We start from the raw sequence: 27,433 nt of genomic DNA, 5'->3' as shown, positions 1-27,433 counted from the left end.
TGAAGTCACTGTGTGTGCGACTTAAGTCGCACTCGAGTCCGAGTCTCAACCTCGAGTCCCCATCTCTGCTAATCAATAATTAGAATTACATCTAAAACTTATTGCTATTACTAGATAATATGCTAAATTAAAATGCTATTTGTCACGGATAGTTCTGAGACTAGGTGAGATCCAATCGCAGCTTTATTGGAGAATCCAGAATCATAGTCATGCCAGGCAAAGGGTTAAAAACACTTGCAAACAATCGACAGACAAACAAAAGACAAGGGCTAGTGCTCAGAAATGACAATTTCTGGCCATTACATTCAGCTGTTACCAGGCAATATTATCATACATCATTATGTAACCCCATGTAAAACTCTCTGATAAAATGACACTTTTAATACTATGGCAAAGATGGGCTGAAAGTCATTTTACACAGTTACCAGTGAGTAACTGAATATTTTCAGCACTGGGATCAGACAAAAAACTGGAATCAAGGTCCTTCCTTTCAAATTATGTTTTTAAATACTGTCATGTCACTCGTTTTCTTTTCAGTTTTTGAGTCTGTGTAAAACATGTTGTTATGAGTGTGGACAAGCATATTTGTCTTTGTCTTTTTTTAATAGTATTCTTTGTAACGTTTACTTTATTATGCTGCTGCATCATGATTAGAGATTAAGATGTCCTTATAGTGTTCCTGTAATTTGGTTAATCATGATTATTAGCAAGCACAAGATCACATCTTTGATTCCCAGGGAACATGTGTTGATCAAATGTAAAGCTGTAAAAGTGTCTGTCAGATGCGTACTGTAAATGTGCCTCTTTGGACAACGTGTTAAATGTGCAATATTAAGAAATAAATGAGTCTTGAGTGTGAGTGTTAATGTACTGTACTAGACCTCTTAACAGAGTGATTGCTATCAGGAAATGAGGAGACTTTTAACCAGCATAACAAAAAATGTTTCTGCAGAGAATCACCTACAGCACCTTTAATTGCTTACATTTACAAAATGAGCCAACGATAGCACAAATAAGACTTTTTAATGAAAATAAAGGTCCATGTTTAAAAAAAAATGTTCATGAAATTAAATATGTTTAATGAAATTAGAAAACATTTAAGAGATTGTTGTTTAGGCTAATTTAGCTTGTTCTCATATTCATATATTTTGTTCTATAATGTCACAAGTAATAATCTCAAGGTTTACTGTATTTTACACGATTCTTTGGCTCTTTTGTATTGTGGGTTTGGTGCTACTGACAAAAGACCATAGACAGTGCAAAAGACAAACATCGTCACTTGTGGTCTACGTTTTGCCTTCTGCTTCCTGAAGACGCACATGACATAGCCTAGTTACATAGTCCGTCTCCTAAAAAGATGGTTAACACACCCTTGTTTAAAACAATTTTCTTTATTGAGGCATTCGTTATTTCTGACCTTCATCTAAGCGATGGGCTTCAAGGTAAGAGTTCTTTTTACTTTGATCCTGATGACTAAGGCTATAACTTTTAAGACTAGTCTAAGCTGTTAATGCAACCAGCCATGGGTTATTTAAAAGAGTTTTTCGTTTTACATACAGGGGTCAGAGTCAAGTCAAGTCATCTTCATTTATATAGCGCTTTTAACAATGTAGATGGTTTCAAAGCAGCTTTACAGATATAAGAGTGTTGTCCCTTTGTTGTGAGACTTCAAGGAAAGAGCCGTCGAGTTTTTGCAATGCATTTACCTCAAGTCAACTTCCCCCCACAGGAAGGGCATCGAGCAGCGCTGTCTGTATAAATGTCCTGACAACAGGGGCGCAACTACCCCCCCCCCCCCCCCAAAAAAAAACAAATAAATAAATAACTGTGCCATGTAATGAGTGAGGAACGAGTGATAGTTAACAGATGAAGTACAAAATAAGTACAAAATTGTCATTTATTAATAAAATTGAACTATATTTCACAGTGATGAATCCACTGCTGAGTGGACCTCTGTCCCTCTAGGGGGGTTCGGGGGGCATGCCACTCCCACCCACCCCCCAGTAAGAAAATGTTGTGCTTTTTAATGTCGAATTCATCAATCTGGTGCACTTTGAGAGTTCAAACCCATATTCAGTGTGCAAATTAAACAAAGAAAAATGTAAACCTTTTTTAGTAACAGTGTCTGTCTACATTACACATAATAATAGTTATAATATTAATCCCATGATAGTAATAGCCATATATTTTTAAACTAATGCACTGAAAAATAAAGGAAACCTTCATAATTAGTTTTGTACTAATTTCTATACTTCACATTAAAGATGTGATTGGGCCAGCCCAGTGTCAATCAAGAAAAGAACCAAGCTGATCTACGTGTTTAATGAAAAATGTTTAAAAAAAAAACCTAACGCTGACTTTTTTTCTTTTTTGACCAACGCATTACAACGGCACTAACCCAGCGTCACCAATTAAGCAAAACAAAACAAAAAAACGAATGGGCCGCCGCAAGTTTTATGGGCCGTTAAGACAAAGACAAAAAAAATAGCCTATTAGATGTATCGGCCCAAAAAGCACGTCGGCCCGCCGGGAATCTAGCCTGCATGCGTGGACGTCACACTTTACCTGTTGCCTTTGACCATCCACTTATTTACCTGCTGGCGCATCAATTGACATGCCATCTCCTTTTTGAAGGGGCGTGTCTGCTGTGAGACTTCAGTGTAAACGCCCACTGCTGTGATTGGCTAACAGCTTTGCATATGAAATATGACAGCTCCAGTGCGCACTGTTTGATTGACAGCTCAATTCATTTATTCAAAGTTTTAATTTAAGTGAACTTAAAACAATCCTCAGGCTACATCAAAGAAGACAGCTCCAACAGGCTTGGAGTTGGAGTTCTCTTACGAGAGGTTCTCTCGTATTGCGTAAGTAGCTTACGCTGCGGGAAAGTCTCCTTTCTCGAGATACTGAAGCCAAAAAATGTTCCTTAATTTTTTATAATCTTGTCAACGCAGTGCGGCAGCCTGCAGACCTAGGGCAGGCGACTCGCGTGCCCATTGGCTGCCCTGCGGCAACTGCAGCAGCCTATCGCTGAGCCCTTGGCGTGACGTCACGACCAATGAGCGCGCTTGCTGCGCTTAATGCGTCACAGCCCGTCATTAGGGGTGTGGCTTAGCGTATATAAGCGAGGCTCAGAGGCTGCTTCACTGATTTCTGTCTCTTCAGCGAAGCTCTTCGCATCGCTGTCTCTGAGGAAGCCGCCGTCGAAGCAAGCGACCAGCACGCCGAGGATCTCAGCCTGAGGACGCCGGCCGCTTTCGCCGCCTTCAGCCTTCCCTGCCTGCTGTGCTGTCCGGCACTATATCCTTTTCCGCTCTGTGTTTGTGTGTTTGTGTGTTCGCCCCGCGACACACTTGCATCTAAAAGAGCGCGAGGCGTTGTTTCAAATGCCTCGCTCATCCTGTGGCTCGTGCAGAGCCGCGCTCAGCGACGGAGACCGCCACGTGGTGTGCGCTCTCTGCCTGGGCTTCGACCACGCAGCCCACGCTCTCACCGAGGGCGGCTGCGAACAGTGTGAGGAATTACCGATGTCGACCCTACGGGCTCGACTCGCTAAGTTCGAGGATCCTCCACCTTCTCCGGCCGCCTCTTCCGGGCCGCGTAAGAAGAAACGCCGCTCTCAAAGGCCGCCTGAACCGGACGCTACAGCTGAGTGCTCGCCGGAACCTCTCCCGCGAGCCTCGCTCTCTCCTTCTCCCCCGCCTTTCACCGACGCGCAGTGGCCGGCTTCTGCCCGCACTGCCGTCGCCCTGGGAGATGACGCAGATGACGCCGCTGACAGCTGCTCTCTGCTTGCGTCTGACAGCGAGGAATGGTCGGGCTCTCACCGCTCCGCCTCCTCGACTTTAGAGTCTGGCAGATCCCTGCACCTCTTCCTGCCCCGCCGCTCGAGCCCAGCCACAGGACGCTCTCAAACTCAGCCTCCTGTGCGCAGCTCCACACAGCGCTCGTCTCGGCCACCCAACACTTCGCAGCGACGACAGGGCAGCCGCCCTAGATCGCGCTCGACCAGCCGTCACAGACCGCCGCCCCCCCGGGGTCCGCGGCCCAAGATTACGTTGAAGTCTGAGGCCGCGAAGTCCTCCTAGCATCTACAAGGAGGAAGAGATGGTTGAGTCCCGCTACGGCCGGACCGCCATCAAAGCGCCCAGCTCTGTCAGTCCCCTCTATTCAGGCTACTGCAGCAGCTTACACCGCAGCCAACGAGCCAGTAATACCACTCGCTCGCCTGCACACAAACGCCGTTTTCACGGCGACCCAGATAAATCTCAAAAAGAGTATAAGTTCGGGTTTTCCGGCTCCGGCAGAAGGTGTCTTAAGTGTAGAAAATGTGCCCACTCCCATGTGCTCACTGCTTCACACAAACACGGTCCCCATGGTAACGCGCCCAGAGCGCGCTCTCATAAAGCGAACACACGCCGCTCGAGTTTTAAGTGTAGTAAATGTGCCCACAGCTCTGTGCTCACACCTACCCGCTGCTCGCTCTGCCATTCAGTTACCTCGAATTACTACGGCTCAGGCCGAGGGGATATTAAGTGTAGAAAAAGTGCCCACTCCCGTGTGTTCACTGCTTCACACAAACACGGTTCCCATGGCAACGCGCTCAGAGCGCTCACTCATAAAGCGGAAACACGCCGCTCGAGTACTAAGTGTAGTAAATGTGCCCACAACTCTGTGCTCACACCTACCCGCTGCTCGCTCTGCCATACGGTTACCCCGGGTTACAGACCCTCTAAAGCTCCCAAACACTGGGCGTGTTATAAGTGTAAACCCTGCGCCCGCTCACGAGCACGCGCACTCACTTTCAGACACTATAACCCCCACGCCGCTCTCGCGCCAGGGGTGTTTGACAGCAAAACGCGCTCCATCCTCCGGGACCGAGCTACTGAACGCTGTACAACTGGCCAATACTGTTTATCAGCCCCCGTGTTCGAGCACCGGCGGCGCGTGCGCCGCCCCATCCTCTCTGATACAGGTTCCCCATCCCGCGCAGCGCGGCGATCTGAACCCAGAGACCATTCGACCCCTAGCTATGCATGCAAAAGCATGGGAAGCTATTCAGGGCGCGTCAGAATGGGTGTTGAACACTATAAAACACGGCTATTCGCTTCAATTCGCTCGTCGCCCCCCGCGCTTTCTAGCGCAGACGGAGACGAAAGTGAGTTTGGAAGCAGCGCACCTGCTTCAAGCAGAAATAGCAAAGCTGCTGCGCAAGGGGGCCATAGAACAGGTTCATCCTTCCCTGAGCGAGTCGGGCTTTTACAGCCGTTACTTCCTCGTTCCCAAGAAGGACGGAGCGTTAAGACCTATTTTAGATCTGAGACATCTGAACAAAGCCCTCATGAGACAGCCGTTCAAGATGATTACGACCAGACAGATCCTTGCGCAGATCCGCCCAGGAGACTGGTTTATCTCTCTCGATCTGAAAGACGCGTATTTCCAGATCCAGATAACTCCCCGTCACAGGCCATTCTTGAGATTCGCCTTCGACGGTCGAGTATATCAATACACAGTCCTGCCGTTCGGCCTGTCTTTAGCACCCCGTACATTTACGAAATGCATGGACACGGCTCTCGCTCCCCTGAGAAGACAGGGTATGCGAATACTGAACTATCTGGACGATTGGCTTGTTCTAGCGCAGTCAGAGACAGAACTTGTGTCTCACAGAACAGCGCTTCTCAGCCATCTGGAAGATCTGGGTCTCTCGGTCAATTGGACCAAGAGCTCGCTCTCGCCCCGTCAGTCAATTTCCTTTCTTGGAATAGAACTGGACTCGGTGGCTATGACGGCCAGATTGTCGGAGCAGCGCGCGCGCTGTGTCCGTCTCCTCGCCGCATCCTTCAAAAAAGGCAGCCGGGTTCCGCTGAAAGCATTCCAGCGCATCCTGGGGCATATGGCCTCAGCTGCGGCAGTGCTTCAGCTGGGCTTACTGCGCATGCGCCCGCTTCAACGCTGGCTGAGAGCGCGCGTGCCCCATCGAGCCTGGGTGGCCGGCGGCTCGCTAATCAGAGTGACTCAGGGCTGCGTTTCAGCCCTACAGCCCTGGCTAGCAGCCGAATGGTATCACACAGGAGTGATTATGGGAGTGATCTCACACCAGAAAGTTGTCTCGACAGACGCTTCCAACCTAGGTTGGGGAGCGCTCTTCGAAGGCAGACCGGTCTGTGGCCGCTGGTCAGACCAGGAGAATCTCCTACACATAAACTGTCTAGAGATGCTCGCGGTCGAGAAAGCGCTCAAACACTTCCTCCCATTCCTCCATGGTCACCATGTTCTAGTCCGCACGGACAATACATCGGTGGTGGCCTATGTGAATCGCCAGGGCGGTGTCAGATCAAAGACGCTCTGCGCCCTGGCGGAACGCCTCCTCGTGTGGGCTCAGCACTCTCTGCGCTCACTGAGAGCAGCGCATGTGCCTGGCCACCTGAACGAGGGCCCCGACAGACTGTCCAGGGACAACGTTCCCCCTGGGGAGTGGTCTCTACACCCCCAAACAGTCCAGTCACTGTGGCACCGTTTCGACAAAGCGGAAGTCGACCTTTTTGCGTCAAAAGACAACGCTCACTGCCCAGAGTTCTTCTCCAAGAACGAGGACGCGCTGGCCCAGACCTGGCCCAGCGGCCCGCTATACGCTTTTCCCCCGGTCTCTCTGCTGCCTCAGGTCATCAAGAGAGTCAGGGAAGCGCGCCACACAGTGCTCCTCATAGCCCCGTACTGGGAGAACCAAGCTTGGTTCCCGGAACTGATACAATTGGCAGATTCAGTCCCTTGGCCGATTCCGGTGCGGAGAGACCTTCTCTCTCAAGCCCGCGGCTCGATCTGGCATCCCCATCCAGAGCACTGGTCTCTGCATGCGTGGAGCCTCAACGATTACACACTGATCTGCCAGAAGGGGTCATGAACACTATCATACAATCCAGAGCTCCCTCTACGAGGCGGCTCTACACGTCTAAATGGTCGGTGTTTAACAGATGGTGCACTGCCAAGGGGCTCGATCCACAGACATGTGGGGTATCGCAAGTATTGTGCTTCCTTCAAGAGCTGTTGGACGCGGGCAGGTCCCCCTCCACGCTCAAAGTTTATGTCGCGGCCATTTCAGCGTTCTCTGTCTCAGAGCTGGGCCGCGCATTAGGAAGGAACGAGTTCGTCATCCGCTTCCTTAGAGGAGCTAGGAGGATGAACCCCCCGCGACCCCCCTCGGTTCCTATGTGGGATCTTTCACTGGTCTTGGAAGCCCTGAAAGCGCATCCCTTTGAACCCGTGGAAACTGTGGATATGAAATACCTCACGCTCAAAACCGTTTTTCTGTTAGCGCTGTCTTCAGTCAAACGAGTGGGAGACCTTCACGCGTTATCTGTTAACATTAGCTGTTAGCGGGATGCCAGATCGTGCCTCGAGTTCGGACCCAATGACTCTAAAGTCATTCTCAGACCGAGGCATGGATACGTTCCCAAAATTTTGGGCACTCCCTTCAGAGCGCAGGTCATTTCTCTCTCAGCCCTGCCGAATTCTGGCAGCGAGGCAGATAGTAATCTCCTCTGCCCGGTCAGAGCATTGAGAAACTATATTTTGCGCTCCGCCGCCTTCAGGCGCTCGGAGCAGCTGTTTGTTTCATTTGGTGGGCGCACCAAGGGTCTCGCCGCCTCGAAACACACCCTGTCCAGATGGATAGTGGACGCTATTGCTGCTGCTTATGCGTCTAAAGACCTGCAGTGCCCACTGGGCATTCGAGCGCACTCCACCAGAGGCATGGCCTCATCGTGGGCGTGGTCCAGCGGGATTCCCATTCATGACATTTGTGCAGCGGCAGGCTGGGCCTCCCCCTCCACATTTGTTAGGTTTTACAACCTGGAAGTTCCCGCTTTGCAGGCGAAAGTGTTATCAGTCTAAGTCTCGCGTAGCCAGCCCACTGTCTGTGCGCGGGCTACGTTGCGTGATTTAGCTCTACTGGTTGAGCTGCACTACGTAGGGAGTGTCAGTTTGGACCGGCTGTGCCGCTCCGCGCCCCATAGTATGTGCTTGTGTACTGCGCTAGCCCTCTGTTGGCCGCCCGGCTCCGCTATCACGTTCCCCGGGCTCTCCCTGGGACTCATGGCGCGAGCACGGCGGGTTACGCAATACTCGTTCCCTCTCTAGAGAGAACAGAGGTTACGTTTAGTAACCGAGTACGTTCTCTTACGAGAGGTTCTCTCGTATTGCGTAAGTAGCTTACGCTGCGGGAACTCCCTTGTCAACGCCGTGCGCGTGCCCAGCATCCACTGAGAAATGCATAAAAGTGGATGCTGGGCACGCGCACGGCGTTGACAAGGGAGTTCCCGCAGCGTAAGCTACTTACGCAATACGAGAGAACCTCTCGTAAGAGAACGTACTCGGTTACTAAACGTAACCTCTGTTCTCTCTAGAGAGGGAACGAGTATTGCGTAACCCGCCGTGCTCGCGCCACGAGCTCATTCGCTTCATGCGACAGAAACCAGTGAAGCAGCCTCTGAGCCTCGCTTATATACGCTAAGCCACACCCCTAATGACGGGCTGTGACGCATTAAGCGCGCCAAGCGCGCTCATTGGTCGTAACGTCACGCCAAGGGCTCAGCGATAGGCTGCTGCAGTTGCCGCAGGGCAGCCAATGGGCACGCGAGTCACCTGCCCTAGGTCTGCAGGCTGCCGCACTGCGTTGACAAGATTATTAAAAATTAAGGATAATTTTTTGGCTTCAGTATCTCGAGAAAGGAGACTTTCCCGCAGCGTAAGCTACTTACGCAATACTCGTTCCCTCTCTAGAGAGAACAGAGGTTACGTTTAGTAACCGAGTACGTTTTCTCTCACAATTCTGAGTTTTCCCCCTCAGAATTGGAATTCATAATTCATAATTCACAATTGAGAGTTTATATCTATAATTCAGAGAAACTAATTCAGAATTGAGATATATATAACTCGCAATTGCGAAAGAAAAAAAGTCAGAATTGTGAGATTAAAAAGTCGCAATTATCTTTTAAATTGTTTTGACAGAGCACAGAGTTTATCGTGGATGATTGTGCTACAAATATTTAGTAAAGTTTTGTTCAGGCATCAACAGAAAACAACACTAAACGATTGATCTTGAGAATAAACATATATCGCTTAAAAAAAAAAGAAAAACAGGAGATCGACATGCTTGTGGTTTATCCACGATGTGCACAAATTTGAACAAAGTCAAAACGTTAGGAGAAGCTCAAATTTAACCCTCAGGTTTCGGATCAATGATTTCAGCCCTCAAAACCATTTTGACCGAAAACGGCTGTTTTGGCCGCAGATTTTCAGTAATTTCTGTGCATCAAATGACCTAAGCAAAATTCATGTGTTCACAGTAAAAGAATAATAACTTTGGCTTTTGGCTTCAGGCTACTTTTAGAAGAACTTCAGACACTCCTTATTCCCCTGTGATGGAATGTGAAAGGAGGGGCGATGTCGATGGTCTACATATGGGCCCTGATATGAAATATAATGTATAGGATTTTGCAATGTCAAAGATCAAACTTGGACAATGTTCATATTATTCCCCAGATAAAAGGTTTAACATAAATATTACAAAAATATGCAAATATCATAGGTCAAATTGATCTCCAAAGAATATGATAGGTCAAAGGTAAGGGGTAATACAACGGTCAAGGTCAATGGTGGGGGAGGGGTGACATGGGAGGCCTGGGGTCAAAGGTCACCATCCATAATTTTGGCATTCTACCCCGTGTAATTACTACTAACATTGTGTAACAGCTTGTAGAAATTGTGAAAAAAACAACAACAATAGAGCTAATCTAAGCATTCAGAATAACAGAGATTAAACACTGTGTTTAATCAAACTGACCATAAGATAAAGTAATGCTATAGCACCACACATGATAAACACATTTGGACAGCTTTATTAGTTTATTAATAGGAGTTTTCAACTCTGGACCTTGAGATCTACTTTCCTGCAGAGTTTAGCTCCAACCTTGATCAAACTCACCTGCCTGTATCTTTCTAGTAATCCTGAAGATCTTGATTAGCTTATAGGTGCATGATTAGGGTTGGCGCTAAACTCTGCAATGCATTGGACCTTGAGGGCCAGATTTGAGAACTACTGGAAAGTGTAACAAATTCCCTCATTTAATAATAAATAATAATAACTGACTGAGACGAAAACACAGAAAGAGCTTTTTGTCTGCGAATTTACACTTTCGCTGTGCTTAATGCTATCCTATGACACTATTTTCTTTTAACAAGTTTTTTTACCCATAAAATCTTTAAGATGTTAAACTTATTTGGCTTTCTGTCCATTGATGAAGGGCTCGATGAAGCAGCTTCAACTCGATCTCCTATGCGGAAGGAATGGGAAGAGAAATGTTTGGTTGGGATGCCTAAACTGTTGAGGATGGATTTGAGGTTCTTTTGAAACCAATGTCTGGAGGCAGGGAGGTTTTTATCATCAATAAAAAGAGGGTCGAGAGCAGAGGTCATTTTTTTTAGATTTCCTCTGGTGAAGAAAAAGGGCAATGGACTGGTATGGTTGAATGGGGATTCAAAACTGAATAGCCGTGTTTCAATTGATCGTTTTTTCTTTGTTTGATGTTGAAGCGTATGGTGTCATGGTTTATTATTTAAAGGTCAGAAAATATAGGATGGATAGCTGGGATGAAGTTTGAGTTGGTGGTGAATTCTGAGACTCTGATGAAACAAAGAAAGCCAAATTGAACATGGCATCTAGCGTTTTTGATTGTTGGGGGAAGATAGACCTGAGCAGAGAGTGGTTTGGCAGATGGTAAGAATGTTTGATGGTTAAAGATTGTTTAGAGTCTGGACGAGGGGGTATACCTTTTTTTAAACCTTTGATGAGGAGGGATATCTGATATCGACTTAAATGAATCTCATCAGCTGAACTGGTCATCTCTCATCGGAAATCGGATTTGAAATGTTGGGGAACTGTTGGCCGTGGATGAGCTTGAAAAAGAAATGAATTCAATTGATATGGAAGTATGTGATGAAGGAGGATATTGAGAGGAGGGAAAACTCTGGAAAAAATATGTTGTGAGCTCTGTGGAAGTTTTTGAAGGAGCCCCAAGCTGTCCATGCTGGAACAGCTGATGCTAGAGAGGTAAACGGCTGCTTATTTACTCTGGCTGTTGATTGAAAGATTAGATGGGCTCCTAACTTATGATTAGGAACTTAATTTAGAGCTGCTTTACAGCCAAAAATGAACTCTGTTTGCATCATTGAATAATTTTCCTGTTATCACTGTAAAGCTGCTTTGAAGCCATCTGTATTGTATAAAGCGCTATAGAAATAAAAGTGACTTGATTAAAAAATTGCACCCTGATTTTTCAAGTGGTGCTAACTGCAGAGTCAACATGGGGTGGAGGGAAAGAGTTGAGGTTAGGGTTAGGGTGTGTCCTAAATTGCATCCGCTCCTCCTCGCTGGACCTCTAGCAAGGGGGATCTAGAAGTAAGCTCCACCCATTTGCTCTGCAGTGAGCAACCTTTCTGATAGAGTGTGGCCGTTTAATAATGACTAGAAAATATATTAATATACATACTGTAAAACATCTCTAAAAAGTTATGTTTTGCGCCACTGCTTTGGCAAAGCATCTGTCAATTGAACTAGAACGGAAATAGCAAAATTGCTTAGTGCACTTATCAAATTGCAAAATTAAATAATTCATTTCTGTCACCATACGTGACAAGACTTTTTGTCCCAATAAAAATGTATTTTATTGTTGTTTGTGTTTTATGTTCCTCAGAGAGACATGAATTCTACTACAGGTTTATAGTCCTGACCATAGGAGAACAATTCCCCACATTCAGAGGTGTGGGTGTTGCTGATGACAGACAGATCGCTCAACGCAGTGGGGAATTTGAAGAATGGATAATAGCAAATCTGATTACATTTGATGGGACCAAACCTCCTGAAGAACCATATTATTCTAGAGACTGGTACAAAGATCTGCTGTACACACTGTCAAACTGCACACAGTGTTCTGGTGAGTTTAGTGCTTTTCACTTATGAACTATCAGACGTGTTATGAAATTGGATATTTTTATTTCTCATGAGTGTTGTTCTGTGATTGTAGAGCTTCATGTTCTTCAGAGAATAACTGGCTGTGAACTGGAGAAACTTCCTGATGGATCAGTGAATCTGACTGTGTTTGATGAATATGGATTTGATGGAGAAGATCTTTTATCCTTTAATAATGACACTGTGCAGTGGATTGATAAAACCCCCAAAGCCAAAGAAATCAAAAAGGAATGGGATCGTCAACCTGAACGCAAGGAAGACCTCAAGCATTACTTCAAGACCTGCACTGACTGGATCTCCACATATGACAACACAAATAAGAGTAAGTTTTAATCAGATCCCATTAGTTATCTCCTGTCTGTGTGTGTGTGTGTGTGTGTGTGTGTGTGTGTGTGTGTGTGTGTGTGTGTGTGTGTGTGTGTGTGTGTGTTGTGTTTATGACAAAATAACTCCAAGAGGTTCACTGTAAAAAATGATCGTGATTTTAACAGTTAAAGACTGTAAAAATGCTACAGTAGAAAACTGTTAATTGGTTAACAGAAAGTTTCCGTACTATATACGGTAAATAACTGTGATAGATCTAATGGTACATTTAATGTAATTTTACTGTTAACTTTAAAATACCGTTAAATTTACAGTTTTTGGAAGTAAAAACGAACAAGTCATTGTATAATTTACAGTGAAAAAACGTAAATTGACATTCCCACAATTCCATGCGTGACACTTCACAGTTGATGTATTTTTGTTGAAATAACTATGTTTCATCATAGTTTTCTTAGTTTTTTTTTATAATCAGTTATGTACATTAGGGTTTTATATTACATTTAATGTTGGTAAATTAATGTTTATTGTATTTTTAAAATTTCATGTGTGTTACCATGATGGTGTTTAATGTTTGTGTGAATGACACTGTGCACCTTCTAAATATTTTTAATCTTTACTTTGTTGTGGAAGAACTAGCCTACATGTAATGAGCATTGATTAATCATGTAACTCTCATTGCTGCTGAGATTGTTGGTTTGTCAGTGTAATACTATGGTACAAAATAGAGATTAATACTTCAATAGGTCGGTAAATTAACATTATATCATATTACTTAAATCCAATGTTAAATATACATGTTTAAAATGTTAAATTTACATGTAACTCCGTAAGTATGTTTACGTTTTGATGTGTTTTTTACAGTATTGTTCTGGTAACCACAGCTGCCAGTTTTTTTCCGTAAAACAACGGGATTTTTTTTACAGTGTTGTTTCTAATTCTGTCTCAATAAAGCAGCAATTTATCGTCTTGCGGTGACAAACAAATACTAGAGAGTTTAAAATGTAAAACTGTAGAGGGGGTTCAGAAATGTTAGTGAAAAACTGCCATTTGAATCTTTTATTTAACTTGTTTGTATATAAAAGTGACATCCTTCACAGCAAAAACAGATCTTAGAAATGGTATATGGTTAAGTTTTGCTTCATACATGTAGGGGACTTCTCTACACTTATATATGTAATTGTGTGTTTGCATCATAAAGTCTGATGCTTCATGTTTATTAGTGCAGATCCAGTGTGGCGTGACAGAGTTCAGTTATAGATGTGTCTCTCAAATCAATGGATGTTCATCTGGATTGCAGTTTGCTTTTCACATTGGATTATCAGATATCATGTCAGCTTACTAAATTATTAGATATAAATATACAAGTAAAACATGGAAAACTGCCTACTCACTTGGCCTATGTTGTTGTTGTTTTTTTGACCAACTTTCTTCTGTGGATCTGTTACGGTTCTGGTGTGAGGAAGATAGCACACAACGACGAAGACGACCTTGGAATAATATTTTAATAGTTAAACTGGAAAAAGTCTTAAGAGTGTCACAACCACAAAACAAATAGAAACGAGAACTGACAAAGACAGAGGGAGAACACAGGGAATTATACAGGTGACAGGGAGGAACTGATTAACCTGATTAACAAGATAATTTAGGACACACAGCTGACCAAAGACAGAATCTGAGACAGAATCATTTTTTTTATGAATGTTTGTTTGTTAATTGTGTTATTGTCTACTACAGTTTCTCCAGATGTTCATTTCTCCGCAAGTAAATCTCCTGCTGATGAAAGTAAACTGGTTCTGGTCTGTCTGGCCACTGGTTTCTACCCCAGAGATGTTCAGATGAACATTAGATTGAACAGAATTAATCTTGAGGATCAAACATCTTCTGGAATCAGACCAAATACTGATGAAACCTTTCAGATGAGAATCAGTGTGAAGATCGACAGAAACCATGAAGGATCTTACGACTGTCTGGTCACTCACAGCAGTCTGACTGAACCAGTTACAGTAGACTGGGGTAAATATGATCATTAATACAGTCACTCGCAAGGAGAACATGATCATGCTGGAATAGATTAAAGTTGCCACCCACAAACTATTACAGTGTCTCTATTCAGTTTAACAGTTTATGATGTTGATATAAAACATTTATTTAAAAATAATTACAATGAGTTTGTTTTTATTTATTTTATGCTATTTTTTTTTCATTCTGCAGATGGAAAATGTTCCAACTGTGAACCAGAATCTCAATGGCCTGTTATAGCAGTAATAGCTGGAGTTTTGGGTCTAGTTCTTGTTCTCATTGGGATTTGCTGGTACAAAGAGAGAAGGTCAAATGGTGAGTTATAAATATCCAGCATGATCAAGTTTTTATTTTTTTATTTTTTTATTTTTTTTATTTCCTTTGTTTAAAGACATTTTTAAAACGTATGAGCTAGAAATGAAAAGTTTGCCAGTATACAACAGTAGAAATGTGTGAACATGGTGATAAAGATTTTGATCATTTTGAAACAAATGAGGAGTGTGAATAAATGTAAATATATTTAAATGTTTACAAGAACATAATATCTACATTATACTGTATCTTTAGGTCGGGTGAGAAAATTTCCCTTTTACCGCTCATTTGATCAGATACAGATGGCCAGAAGGAGATTTGATCATGAGCTCAATACTGATGGATCCACGACTGGGACTTGAACAGGTTTACAGGCATTAATGAAATATTTGTATAAATTTTTTTGTTCATTTTGAATGGACCCTGTATTATACTTTTCCAGTTTTTTTTTTCTGCAAAAAGTGCATTTTGTTTTCTGTTCTTGATTTTTTTTTTTTTTTTTTTCATCAGAATTTTCCAATCTCGTTTAACTCTGCTTTATTAACAATACATTTTGACAGTTATTATTCATGATGTTCTTTATGCTCTGTAGAAATATGATGCTGCTTTTCACATTTGAGAGTCTCTTGAAACATGTCAAAGGGTCGAGATCACGTAATATATGTTACATGATATTCAGTAGGGATGGCTGACACGAAACAGTCGTTCCAAAGCTTTGCGAGATCCCGAAGCGCAGATGTTTCGTAAAAATATGGAAGCATATGGGTAGCAATATTCAATTTGAAATGCAATATGCAAAATGACAATGCAATATGTAAAATGGCAATGCATTTCTGTAATTAAATTTAAATTTTCCCATCATTTGTGCAACGTTTGGTGCAAAATGAAAATGAAAATTCAATTATAAAATTTACATTTGCCATTTCATACACTAGTTTTAATATGTAAATTGAATACATATTTTAACGCTTTATAAGTTGCAAAATTAAAATTAAAATGTATTACAGAAATGATTATATATGTTTAACATGTTCAAGCAAAAACTGTAGCAAAATTGTAATTTAAATGTTATTTTTTCTTAATTGCATTTACACTCACAGTTAAGACACTTGCGATTGCATTTCCATTAAGTGTCACGCAATGAATGTAGCAAAATTCAATGTGCAACTTGAAAATGCATTCTGAGCCGATCACGTGCCCGTCCTGCGTGAAGTTGGCCCCGCCCCCAACACAAAATAGGCTCAATCGTTTTTACTTCGTTTGTGCTGTAATTTTTGTTTGTTTGTGCTGCTTCTGTTTTTTGGATAGTAAAATAATATTTATAGGTAATTCAGTCACCCAGGCCGCCACATGCTCCAAATAAAATAGATCTTGTTCGGTTTGTGCCGGTTTTGTTTGTGCTGCTTCAGTTTTTGAAATATTAGACCGAATTATAGACGATGATGTCACCTGCTCAACGTTCACCCAAAATTCTCATATGTTTGTGCTAATTTTCGCCGATAAACGTTTATTTTGTGCTGCTTCGGTTTCTTAAATATTAAAATAATATTTATTGGTCATTCTGAGGTCACTCAGCTCCCCGACCTGCTCCACATTCACCCAAAATAGTCTCGTTTGTTTGTGCCGGTTAAAGTTTTGTTTGTGCTGCTTCGTTGTTAGACACTGAATTATAGACGATGACGTCACCAGCCCTCGACCTGCTCCACATTCACCCAAAAAAGGCTAGGTCGATGAATTTGACCCGTCAGATTCCGTGACCCTGTGTATTAATACCTTCAATATGCTTTATAAAATAGAAAGGGGATTCGCATGTCTGCCTCATATTTTATGATTATACAGCTGCAAACAGAGTTGGTCACACATCACATTCGTCACTTTATTGAACATTACAGTCAGTTATTATAAAGCGGTCACGTTTTTCGGTAGCTATTAATACCGAATACCAATGGAGCTTTGTCATATTATGTGATCACAGAGTAATAGGCCTATGCATTTGTAAGGAAAAACTATAGGATCTCATTATTGGGTATTAAAATTAATAGTAGGCTAATAAGAATAAAGATAAGCATGTATCAGACAATGATATTTTATACAAAATGAAACCATCAACACAGTCCAGCATCAGACAACAGCAGCTCAGCAATGTTGACGCCTGATAAGGCAGAACATTCTCCCAGACCCAGATGGTCCAACATCGTACTGGTTCTATCACCTGCAGACGCGTAATAATCTTCGGAAACACTACAATTTCTCTGTTCACGCTCCACTTCATCTGCTAGTGAATGTAACACTCATATCAGCTCTGCCGCCGCCGTGTTTCCTTCCAACACCTCAAAATACGCACCATAGCGTGTGTTTACCTGTTGCCGAGCAACGCAGTTGATTGACAGGGCGGGGCGGACACGTGATCGGCTCAGAATGCATTTTCAAGTTGCACATTGAATTTTGCTACATTCATTGCGTGACACTTAATGGAAATGCAATCGCAAGTGTCTTAACTGTGAGTGTAAATGCAATTAAGAAAAAATAACATTTAAATTACAATTTTGCTACAGTTTTTGCTTGAACATTTTAAACTTATCTAATCATTTATGTAATACATTTTAATTTTAATTTTGCAACTTATAAAGCGTTAAAATAAGTATTCAATTTGCATATTAAAACTAGTGTATGGAATGGCAAATGTAAATTATATAATTGAATTTTCATTTTCATTTTGCACCAAACGTTGCACAAATGTATTGGAAAATTTAAATTTAAATAAAGAAATGCATTGCAATTTTACATATTGCATTGTCATTTTGCATATTACATTTCAAATTGAAATTTGCTACCCATATGCTTCCATATTATAACACTGATCCGAAGCGTGATTCAAAACACCCATGTCACGTGACTATGGCCAAACGAAGCCTCGAAGTGTTTCATCAGGTGTGGTCCGCCGAATCAGCGTTTGATTGACAGGGTCGGGAATAGACCACACAATCGCACTTCTGTAGAAATCAACGCATATTGACCTCGTGGGTTTTTGTGAGAGGAGTTTGATTTTGAGATAGCGGATTTTTGACGATATAGTGACATAGTGCGATTTGATTAGTTATAGGCTATTTAGGCTTACATTTTTCACGAGTTCACATCTACATATAATTAATACAATAAGTTTATGCGTATTTGGGGGAGGGCTCCGAGCTCGGAGTTAGGCCCGAACCCAAAGTAGGGGAGTGCGGGGCACAACCTAACGCAGGGTTAGTTGTAACACTTTTGTTTTAAATACTTCCGCATATGCTTGGATGACGAAACTTTGTTTATTTACTAGTTGCCATATCAACACTATATAGAAAAAAAAATCCGCCAAAATTATTTTTTTTTTTTTGGAAGATATCCATAGACATTTATTAAACCATAGCAAAAGTAAATTTCTTATACTTAAGTTAATTTTTCATCTCTATTTTTTGTGTTTATTTAAAATAAGACAAATCTGATATTATTTTAATCTCCAAGATGTTATTTAACAGTTGAGATAGTTATTTAATGCTTCTCTAACTAGCAGAAGACACTAGCAGGGTTTAAATCCCAGTTGTGCAGGTGGGGGAATGTTGTAACACTGCGTTACAATGTGCCCCTATTAGAAATATGCTATTATATTCTATACTTTTATTAATTTTATTGAGAAAACGTGAGAAAAAGGTGAATAAAGACTGAGAGTCAATGTTCAGAAATGACTAATTATTTATTTGTTTTGAACTATGTTGTATAGCTGTGTTTTCCTGTGTTCGTAGTCAAAACTCAAAAATGAGTTTATATTTCATTATTAAAAATTGCCATTATTTTATATGAAAAAGTTTTTTAATTGTATTTTATTTAGAAAATATTTTAGTTTGTTTTGTATATATTTTTTATTAGATCAGATAACATTTTAAGCTGCCATATGTTATGTTACAATGTGCCCCTCACATGTTACAATGTACCCCACCTATGGGGCATGTTGTCACATTTCACTTCCATTCTTTCGGGATATATCAAGAAAAAAGTATATACTGTATTAATAAAACAAAACCACATAATTGTACTAGACATGTGGGAAATTAATGTGGGAAAAAAATAAATACTCTGAACCATAAGTAGATTTACACAAACTGAGAAAGTCAAAAAGCGTTAGGTTGTGCCCCGCTCTCCCCTACTCCCCCCAGTTGGTAAGTGTAGATGGAACTGGAAGTGAGAAGATGGGGTGGAGGAGGGATGCTGACAGACTTTCAATGAACAGAGATGGTCTGCTGTGAATTTATACTCTGTCATTGAGTTGATTACTGATTAATCTCCAGCTGTGCATAATTTGGTTAATTATCTGAACCTGCTCCTCCTGAACTTTGTTAATAAAACATCATAAATTTACACAACACATTGACTGATAGGCTAGAGACAGACATAGTATACATATAGTGACACATTATATAGGCTACATAGATATAAATATAGACAGCTAGATTAATAGATACATATATAGATAGATTATAGATACATATATAAATACATAGATTATAGATAGATAGCCTACATATATAGATACATAGATAGATTATATCTAGATACATATCTAGATACATAGATAGATTATTGATAATTCTAATTGCTGTTTTCATTTTTATTCAGAGCCAGAAATGTCAACATCAGACCTTTCATCATCATCATCATCACCATCACCATCATCAACATCAACATCACCATCACCATCACCATCACCATCACCATCACCATCAACACCAGTAGAAACACAGGACAGTTTATGGGAACTTTTTGATACTCGTATCCATCAAACCCAGATGATACACAATGCTACAGCTGATGCTACAGTGGAAGTGAAAAAAATACCTCAACGATGTGTTTTTGCCCAGAACTCATAATCCCCTAACTTACTGGAAAGAGAGAGCAGTAATCTTTCCTCATTTTTATGTCCTTGCTAAAAAATATCTTTGCATGCCAGCAACAAGTGTCCCTTGTGAGAGGATTTTTTCAAAGGCTGGAGAAATTATCTGTAAAAAAAGAGGTAGGCTAAGTCCTTCTACAGCAGAGAAATTAATATTTTTTAATAAAAATCTCTAAAAAAGTGAGACATTGTGGCTTGATTTCTTTTATTAATATTCATTTTGCAGGACCAAAATAACATTATGCACAGTGAGGAGCCTATAGGTTACAAGCTTCACATATTAGAAAAATACAATAATAAAAAAAACACCACATTTTTTAATGGCTCGTTGTCAAGGTTGTTTCAGATCAACACCTGCAAGTGACCACTAGGTGTCACCGTTGAGACGGGTGTCGGATTGTTTCAAAGCCTCGACACAATATGGCACATTTGCTTCAACTGTTTCATTGCTTCACGAAGCCTCGATCTGCCCATCACTAATATTCAGTTCTCTAATAGTTCCAGTCAAATGGACAGTGAATTGTGAATTGGTGTTTTAGTGAAACATCTGAGAGTTTAAAAAGCTTCTGTTTTCTGTGATCTGATCAAAAGTGAAACAGAAAACACATTTGAAACGCTTGTTCAAACCAGTTACTGTAATCATTGTTATTTTGTATTTCTCACTAGAGTCTCTCTTCTTTCACATCAATACATTCTCTACTGTAAGTGTTATTATAGTGTAAGAGTTATTCATCTACTGTAAGTGTCATTATCGTAATAGTGTTTAAACGTTTAGCAGTTATGGATAAAGTCTACAGACTGGTTTTATGTAATGATCTTTTCAAATTATGTTTTTAAATACTGTCAGGTCACTCATTTTCTTTTTTCAGTTTTTGAGTCTGTGTAAAACATGTTTTTATGAGTGTGGAAAAGGATATTTGTCTTTTTCTTTTTTTTTATAGTATTCTTTGTAACGTTTACTTTATTATGCTTTTGCATCATGATTAGATTAAGATGAGTTTTGAGTGTTTATGTACTGGATATGGTGAAATATGATGCTTATGAAGATATCAGACATTTCTTTCAGCTCATATAGAAAATCATGTTAGATAGAATATATAATATGTAATAACTGTAGGTTTTGAGACTATGATGCCCAGAAATGCTGTCTATTTAATTCAGTGTGTTCACTTCATGCTTTTAACTGCCACAGCTTTAATAGTGTTTGTGCATCTTTGACTATCTGGAGATTAAATATTAATCCTGCTGTATTTGACAATCTCAGGTGAAGCTGTTTAATAAACTACTGTGAAAATATTGGCTGATGACTTTTACACACGTGTCTTTATCAGAGACTGATATTGATTCATTTAGATTTAGATTTCATTCAATTCAACTTTGTTAAAGAGTTGAAGGATCTAATTCTTCGGCACACCAATATATACAAGTTCAGCGATCAGCAACATTTATTAAATACATTTTTTTAATTGTTTAAATTTATTTAGAAACTATAAATTAAGTCATAAATCTTACTGATTATTTGTTAAGTGAAAGTGTTGGTATTTTTATAGACCATATACACACTGAAGCTGAATATCTGACTCGCTGCTTCTTAGTGCTTTAAATCAACATGAAATAATTTTTGACTGTTTTTCAACTTTTTTTAACTCTTAATTCATGATCATAAATTATATTTCAATCACATGACATATTTAGAGAAACTTCACCATCCACACAATAGTGATGATAAAACTAAATCATAAAGTGAAAATAACAGAAGTCAAATCACTCATTTGTATTTGTGTCACATGACAGAGGCCCGTCTGACGAGGTCGACTCTGATTGGATGAGACTCGCGAAGAGGCGTGTCCAGTTCTGTGTGCATGTTTTTTTTTTGTTTTTTTTTTTTTACAATTTGTGCAAATTTCAGTAATAATTTTATTAAATTTCAGTCCACACATAAATTTGTCAAATGACTTAAGAAGACCTTATGGCACAGAATGTCATAGGGAGTATTTATTGAGTATAGATTTATTTATTAATTGTCCTGTTTGGACTGTGATATAATGTTTTGTTGTATATGTTAACAGTTAAAACTGTGAAAACTGTGTTTTAAGATAGTTTTAAAAAGATTATACTGTTAACAACGAATTTAAATTATTTTCACGGCTGGACTTTTCCTCAACACGTGACGTCAGGAATGAAAACGAAAGTGTGATTCCTCCAGCAGCCAGTGAGGGGCGACAGTGAGCTGATACACCTGACGCTCAATACAACCCGGAAGAGAAGAGATAAACATTCACTTCAGTGTTTAGTCTGTTCAAGACGCTCGTCTGAAATATAATGGATTTATATAATTGGACTCTATTTTTTAAATGTTCTGTATAGACATAAGAATGTTTTTGCTTATTTTTGTATTGTTTCTCTCTTTATTTAGCGATGGGCTGGAAGATAAGAACACGGTTTATTAGTTTCAGTAGACTAGATGCGACCTACAAATTGCAGTCACTCACAAACATACTATAGTATGTTTTCAAGTTTTAAGTTTGTTTTATCCACCATTTGTTTTTTTATACTGTATGTTCCTCAGAGAAACACTTCCTCCACTACAAGTTTACAGTCCTGACCAAATCAGACTCATTCCCAGAGTTCAGTGCTGTGTGTGTTTATGATGACAGACGGATCAAACACTTCAGTAATGAAGAACGAGTCTGGATTCTGACTGATAAAGACTGGACTGAAGCTCCTGAAGATCCTCCTGAGTCTAGAAACTGGTTCATACCAGATCAGATCAGGACTCTGTCAAACTGCACAGACTCACAGTGTTCTGGTGAGATTCATGCTTTACTCTTATTAATTATCAGACATTATATTTACTGTGAGTTTCTCATGAGTGTTGTTCTGTGATTGTAGATCATGTTCTTCAGAGAATAATTGGCTGTGAACTGGAGAAACTTCCTGATGGATCAGTGAATCTGACTGTCTTTGATGAATATGGATTTGATGGAGAAGATCTTATATCCTTTAATTATGACACTATGCAGTGGATTGATAAAAACCCCAAAGCCAAAGAAACTAAAGAGAAATGGGATCGTAAAACTGGACGCAACCAGTTCCTGCAGTATTTCCTCAAGACCTGCACTGACTGGATCTCAACGTCTCACAACACATATACAGTAAGAGTAAGTTCTGATCAGATCAGTTTAATTAACTGTGTGTGTGTGTGTGTGTGTGTGTGTGTGTGTGTGTGTGTGTGTGTGTCTATATGAGTTGAAGATCCTTAAGGAAATGTTCTTGATGCAGCAGATCATGTTCATCTGGTCTACAGGAGTTGATGTTTATCAGTTAATGTTAAGACTTAAACAGAGAATTATAAAGACAAACCTTTGGTTAAAAGGCTAATTCACCTTGTCATCATTTTGTTACCCTTGTTGTTTCCCTTATGTGGAACACAAAAGATGAATTTATAATGATGAATTTTATTGATAAAATGAAAAATGCAATTTCTTCTCACCACACAGAAACCATCGAGACAGAATCAGTTTCATCATGATTTTATTCTTCTTTCTGCTCCAGGTTCTCCAGATGTTCATGTCTCTGTGAGTAAATCTCCTGATGATGAAAATAAACTGGTTCTGGTCTGTCTGGCCACTGGTTTCTACCCCAGAGATGTTCAGATGAACATTAGATTGAACAGAATTAATCTTGAGGATCAAACATCTTCTGGAATCAGACCAAATGATGATGAAACCTTTCAGATGAGAATCAGTGTGAAGATCGACAGAAACCATGAAGGATCTTACGACTGTCTGGTCACTCACAGCAGTCTGACAGAACCAGTTACTGTAAACTGGGGTAAATATGATCATAAATACACTCTTGAGTGAATATGAATGATCTTTATACAGTAATGGTGCTTCTGCATCAGTCATATTGTATCAGGAGAACATGATGATGCTGAAATAGATTCATGTTTCTGATCACAAACAATTAAGTTGAAGTGCCTCGATTCAGTTCAACAGGTGATAAGCATTCATAATGTTTCTGGTTATATATAATTATACTGTATATATTCTTCACTCTGCAGATGAAACAGGTTTTGACTGTGAAACAGAACGTTTCTGGCTTTATATGACAGGAGGAGCGGCAGCATTTCTTCTTCTACTTCTAGTTCTCATTTGTTGGTGGATCAACAAAAAGAAAGTGTCAAACGGTGAGTTCAACATATTCAACATGATTGTTACAGTTTTAAATCTGTTGTTTGTAAATATTCTTGTCTTAAAGATATTTTTTGAGCTGGATAGTTTGAACTTATCCCCGCCCCGATAGAAAATAAACCAAGAGGAATTAAACGGTTTTCAATTTGGTTGATTCTGAAAATACAGTATTCTTAAGTTCAGCAAGAAATGTAGTTTAAGACTTTAATTTTTGTTCATTCATCCATTTTTAATTGGTGACAACTTTTAGTTTTAGTACGAATACTTAATCATGACAGTCACTTTTTATGTTCCTTTATATTTAGATTAAATAGGAACATTTTAAAATTTCTTGAATATTTCAAAAGATCGAGAACATAATATGTATTACATGTATCATGATTCTCTGTTGTTGTTTCAGGAGGGGGAATCAGATACGAAATGATGAAACTGAGAAGGAGGTTGACCGGCCCAAGAGTGATCAGGAACTCCGCAAATCGGTTACCGGAATACTTCCTGCTATTTTATTTTACTTTAATCTTTTTGTATATAATGTCACAAGATTATATATTTTTATTATGTTGTTTCATTATGTGTATCATTTGTTTATAAAGTTTTGGTTCTAAAAATAGCATAAATCATAAAAGGCTGATTTTGGGATGTTGTATGTGGTCTAGGAGATTGGAAAGGCATAATCCCACACTGTAAAAAAAAACCCCTAATTTTACAGAAAACAACAGATTTCTTTGAAGGTCATTTTCTTCTATTTTAAATTGTACTCAAAACTGTAAAACTACAAACAATATCTCTAAATTAACAACTCGACTGTTATTTGAAATAATATGACATTGACAAGTTACAGTAATTCACATTTTTATACAGAAATATTACTGTATTTTTTTATTCACTATTTCTTCTGTTTTCTTAAATAACAAACGTAAACTTACAAAAAAAAAATCTTTAACAGTAACAAAACAGTTAAATGATAAACCTATGAAATGACTGCCAGACAAAAACCTTGAAATTAAAGTAAAATATCCTAATTTAAATAAAGCGTAAATACAGTTATTTTACAGGTACAGGATCAACCTCTCTTCTCTGGTTACTAGTGCAATACATCATTTACTGTAAGAGTTATTATTGTGATTGTGTAACTTTCAGCGGCCATGGTTAAACTCTTCAGGCTGAATTTGTGTAACGACCAAGATCATTTCTTTCAAAAGATATTTTAAATCCTGTCAGGAGACTTTGTGTGTGTTTGTAATATTTACTTTATTATTGTGTGTTTTAAATCCTGTCAGGAGACTTTGTGTGTGTTTGTAATATTTACTTTATTATTATGTGTTTTAAATCCTGTCAGGAGACTTTGTGTGTGTTTGTAATATTTACTTTATTATTGTGTGTTTTAAATCCTGTCAGGAGACTTTGTGTGTGTTTGTAATATTTACTTTATTATTGTGTGTTTTAAATCCTGTCAGGAGACTTTGTGTGTGTTTGTAATATTTACTTTATTATTGTGTGTTTTAAATCCTGTCAGGAGACTTTGTGTGTGTTTGTAATATTTACTTTATTATTGTGTGTTTTAAATCCTGTCAGGAGACTTTGTGTGTGTTTGTAATATTTACTTTATTATTGTGTGTTTTAAATCCTGTCAGGGGACTTTGTGTGTGTTTGTAATATTTACTTTATTATTGTGTGTTTTAAATCCTGTCAGGGGACTTTGTGTGTGTTTGTAATATTTACTTTATTATTGTGTGTTTTAAATCCTGTCAGGAGACTTTGTGTGTGTTTGTAATATTTACTTTATTATTGTGTGTTTTAAATCCTGTCAGGAGACTTTGTGTGTGTTTGTAATATTTACTTTATTATTGTGTGTTTTAAATCCTGTCAGGAGACTTTGTGTGTGTTTGTAATATTTACTTTATTATTGTGTGTTTTAAATCCTGTCAGGAGACTTTGTGTGTGTTTGTAATATTTACTTTATTATTATGTGTTTTAAATCCTGTCAGGAGACTTTGTGTGTGTTTGTAATATTTACTTTATTATTATGTGTTTTAAATCCTGTCAGGGGACTTTGTGTGTGTTTGTAATATTTACTTTATTAATATTATGTGTTTTAAATCCTGTCAGGGGACTTTGTGTGTGTTTGTAATATTAACTTCATTATGCTGTGTCATGATTGGCTGAGCTACAGGAACACTATAGAGATACAGATATTCCCGGCGTTCCTAGTGTTCCTGTAATTGGACTAATCATTATCAGGTCACGGGTTTGATTCCCAGGGAACATGTGCTGATCAAATGTCCAGATGCTTTATGGTGTGTAAGACTCTGAAGTGTCTGACAGATGCTACTGTATATGTGCCTCTTTGGACAACATGTGTTAAATATGCAATATTAATAAATAAATGAGTCTTTTAACTGTGAGACTAGATGTACAGCATCACATGTTAGATAGAAAATAACTAGGCAACTCACTGAGATTTGATATGTTGGCAATCCATGTGGTTTGATTGCCAGGAATCAAATGTAGAGAGCTTGAATGCAATGCAAGTTGTTTTTGATGCATAATGTGTTGTATTCAGTGTGCACTAGTCTTGAGTAACTGTGAGTGTGTGTTCATGTATTAGACAACATGATGTTTAGGTTTGACTGATATCTGGCAGTTATCTCAGCTAATATGAATACAGCATGTGTCCGATAGCCAAAGGAGATCAAATATTCTTTCAACAACAACAAAAAAATATACAAGAATAAGAAGTTTTACAGTTTTTTTTGTCAAGAATAATAAAAAAAAAAGTCTTGAGAGTTTTTTTCTTTGATGCATCTTTTACTAATCAAACACTAAATCTGTGCAGAGCTCGTAAAATATGATCAGCTTCATGTGTGTCTGTTTCTGATCAAATCCAGCAGAGCGTTTGTTAAAACATGGATATGAAATAACCAAAGATAATCTGCATTAATCAGATGAAATATTAATTCTGCTGTACTTGACACTCTCAGGTAAAGCGTTTTACACACATTAAGCAGAAACCTAGGAGAGAGTCTGATTAATTTAGATGAATGTTGATATCAGTTAATGAGGGTTTAATTCTTCAGCACACCAAAAATATCCAAGTTCAGGAATCTGAAAGTGACGTTTATAACAGGTTTTTACACAGTGTATAATTGTTGAGTAACTTTGTTTAAAAACTGTCATAAAATCATGGACTATTTGTGAGATGAATGTTATTGTGTTTTCATAGACCACACAGAAGCTGAGTGTTGTTAACACACTTGTTCAAACTGCTTTAAATCAACATGAAATCAAATCTGACTCTGTTTGCCTTTTTAAGTCGTGTTCCTGCTGGTTCTATTGTGAACGGGAAAAAGGAGTGTGTGTGTGTGTGTGTGTGTGTGTGTGTGTGTGGGTGTGTGGGTGGGTGGGTGGGGTGGGGGGGCAAACAAATTTGTACCAACTTTGAATATGTGCAGTTTGAATTCAGTTTCAGTTTGTTCCTCGCATTAACCTGTCATGACTGTAGAAGACTTGTATATGTGTGAATATAGCACACAAGTCATATGAATAGCTGGTCCGAAATGCAGCAGAAGTATTTGCTCCATTCTGCATTTACTTATTAAACATTAAAAAAAAAAAAAAAAAAAAAAATGGTGC

The 27,433-nt window shown here is 39.5% G+C and overlaps 1 protein-coding gene across 3 annotated transcripts; it reads left to right on the top strand.

Annotated features, from left to right (window-relative positions):
* Positions 1-1,308: 1,308 nt before the first annotated feature.
* On the top strand, positions 1,309-26,253 carry LOC311300260 (patr class I histocompatibility antigen, A-5 alpha chain-like). 3 transcript variants are annotated; one of them, XM_084424432.1, is made up of 7 exons: positions 1,309-1,442; positions 11,751-11,990; positions 12,081-12,347; positions 14,084-14,362; positions 14,561-14,683; positions 14,936-15,046; positions 19,331-20,824. In XM_084424432.1, the coding sequence occupies exons 1-6, from the start codon at positions 1,358-1,360 to the stop codon at positions 15,040-15,042; spliced, it is 1,101 nt and encodes a 366-aa protein (XP_084280558.1). In that variant the 5' UTR covers positions 1,309-1,357; the 3' UTR covers positions 15,043-15,046; positions 19,331-20,824. The 3 variants fall into 3 exon arrangements, with proteins under 3 accessions (XP_084280558.1, XP_084280557.1, XP_084280559.1); XM_084424431.1 differs by lacking the exons at positions 14,561-14,683; positions 14,936-15,046; positions 19,331-20,824 and adding exons at positions 23,671-23,796; positions 24,201-26,253; XM_084424433.1 differs by lacking the exon at positions 19,331-20,824 and having other exon boundaries at positions 14,936-15,196.
* Positions 26,254-27,433: the final 1,180 nt, after the last annotated feature.

Source organism: Rutilus rutilus (assembly GCF_951802725.1).
Source record: "Rutilus rutilus genome assembly, chromosome: 11".
In the NCBI taxonomy this organism is placed as follows: domain Eukaryota; kingdom Metazoa; phylum Chordata; class Actinopteri; order Cypriniformes; family Leuciscidae; genus Rutilus; species Rutilus rutilus.
This window is presented reverse-complemented; position numbering and strand designations above follow the sequence as displayed.

Bases quoted from the DNA above. Each gene is read 5' to 3' on its own strand.
- LOC311300260 (XM_084424431.1), top strand. From the start codon at position 1,358: ATGGTTAACACACCCTTGTTTAAAACAATTTTCTTTATTGAGGCATTC. The intron at 1,443-11,750 runs GTAAGAGTTCTT...TATGTTCCTCAG, and splicing joins TCTAAGCGATGGGCTTCAAG to AGAGACATGAATTCTACTAC. The intron at 12,348-14,083 runs GTAAGTTTTAAT...TGTCTACTACAG, and splicing joins ATATGACAACACAAATAAGA to TTTCTCCAGATGTTCATTTC.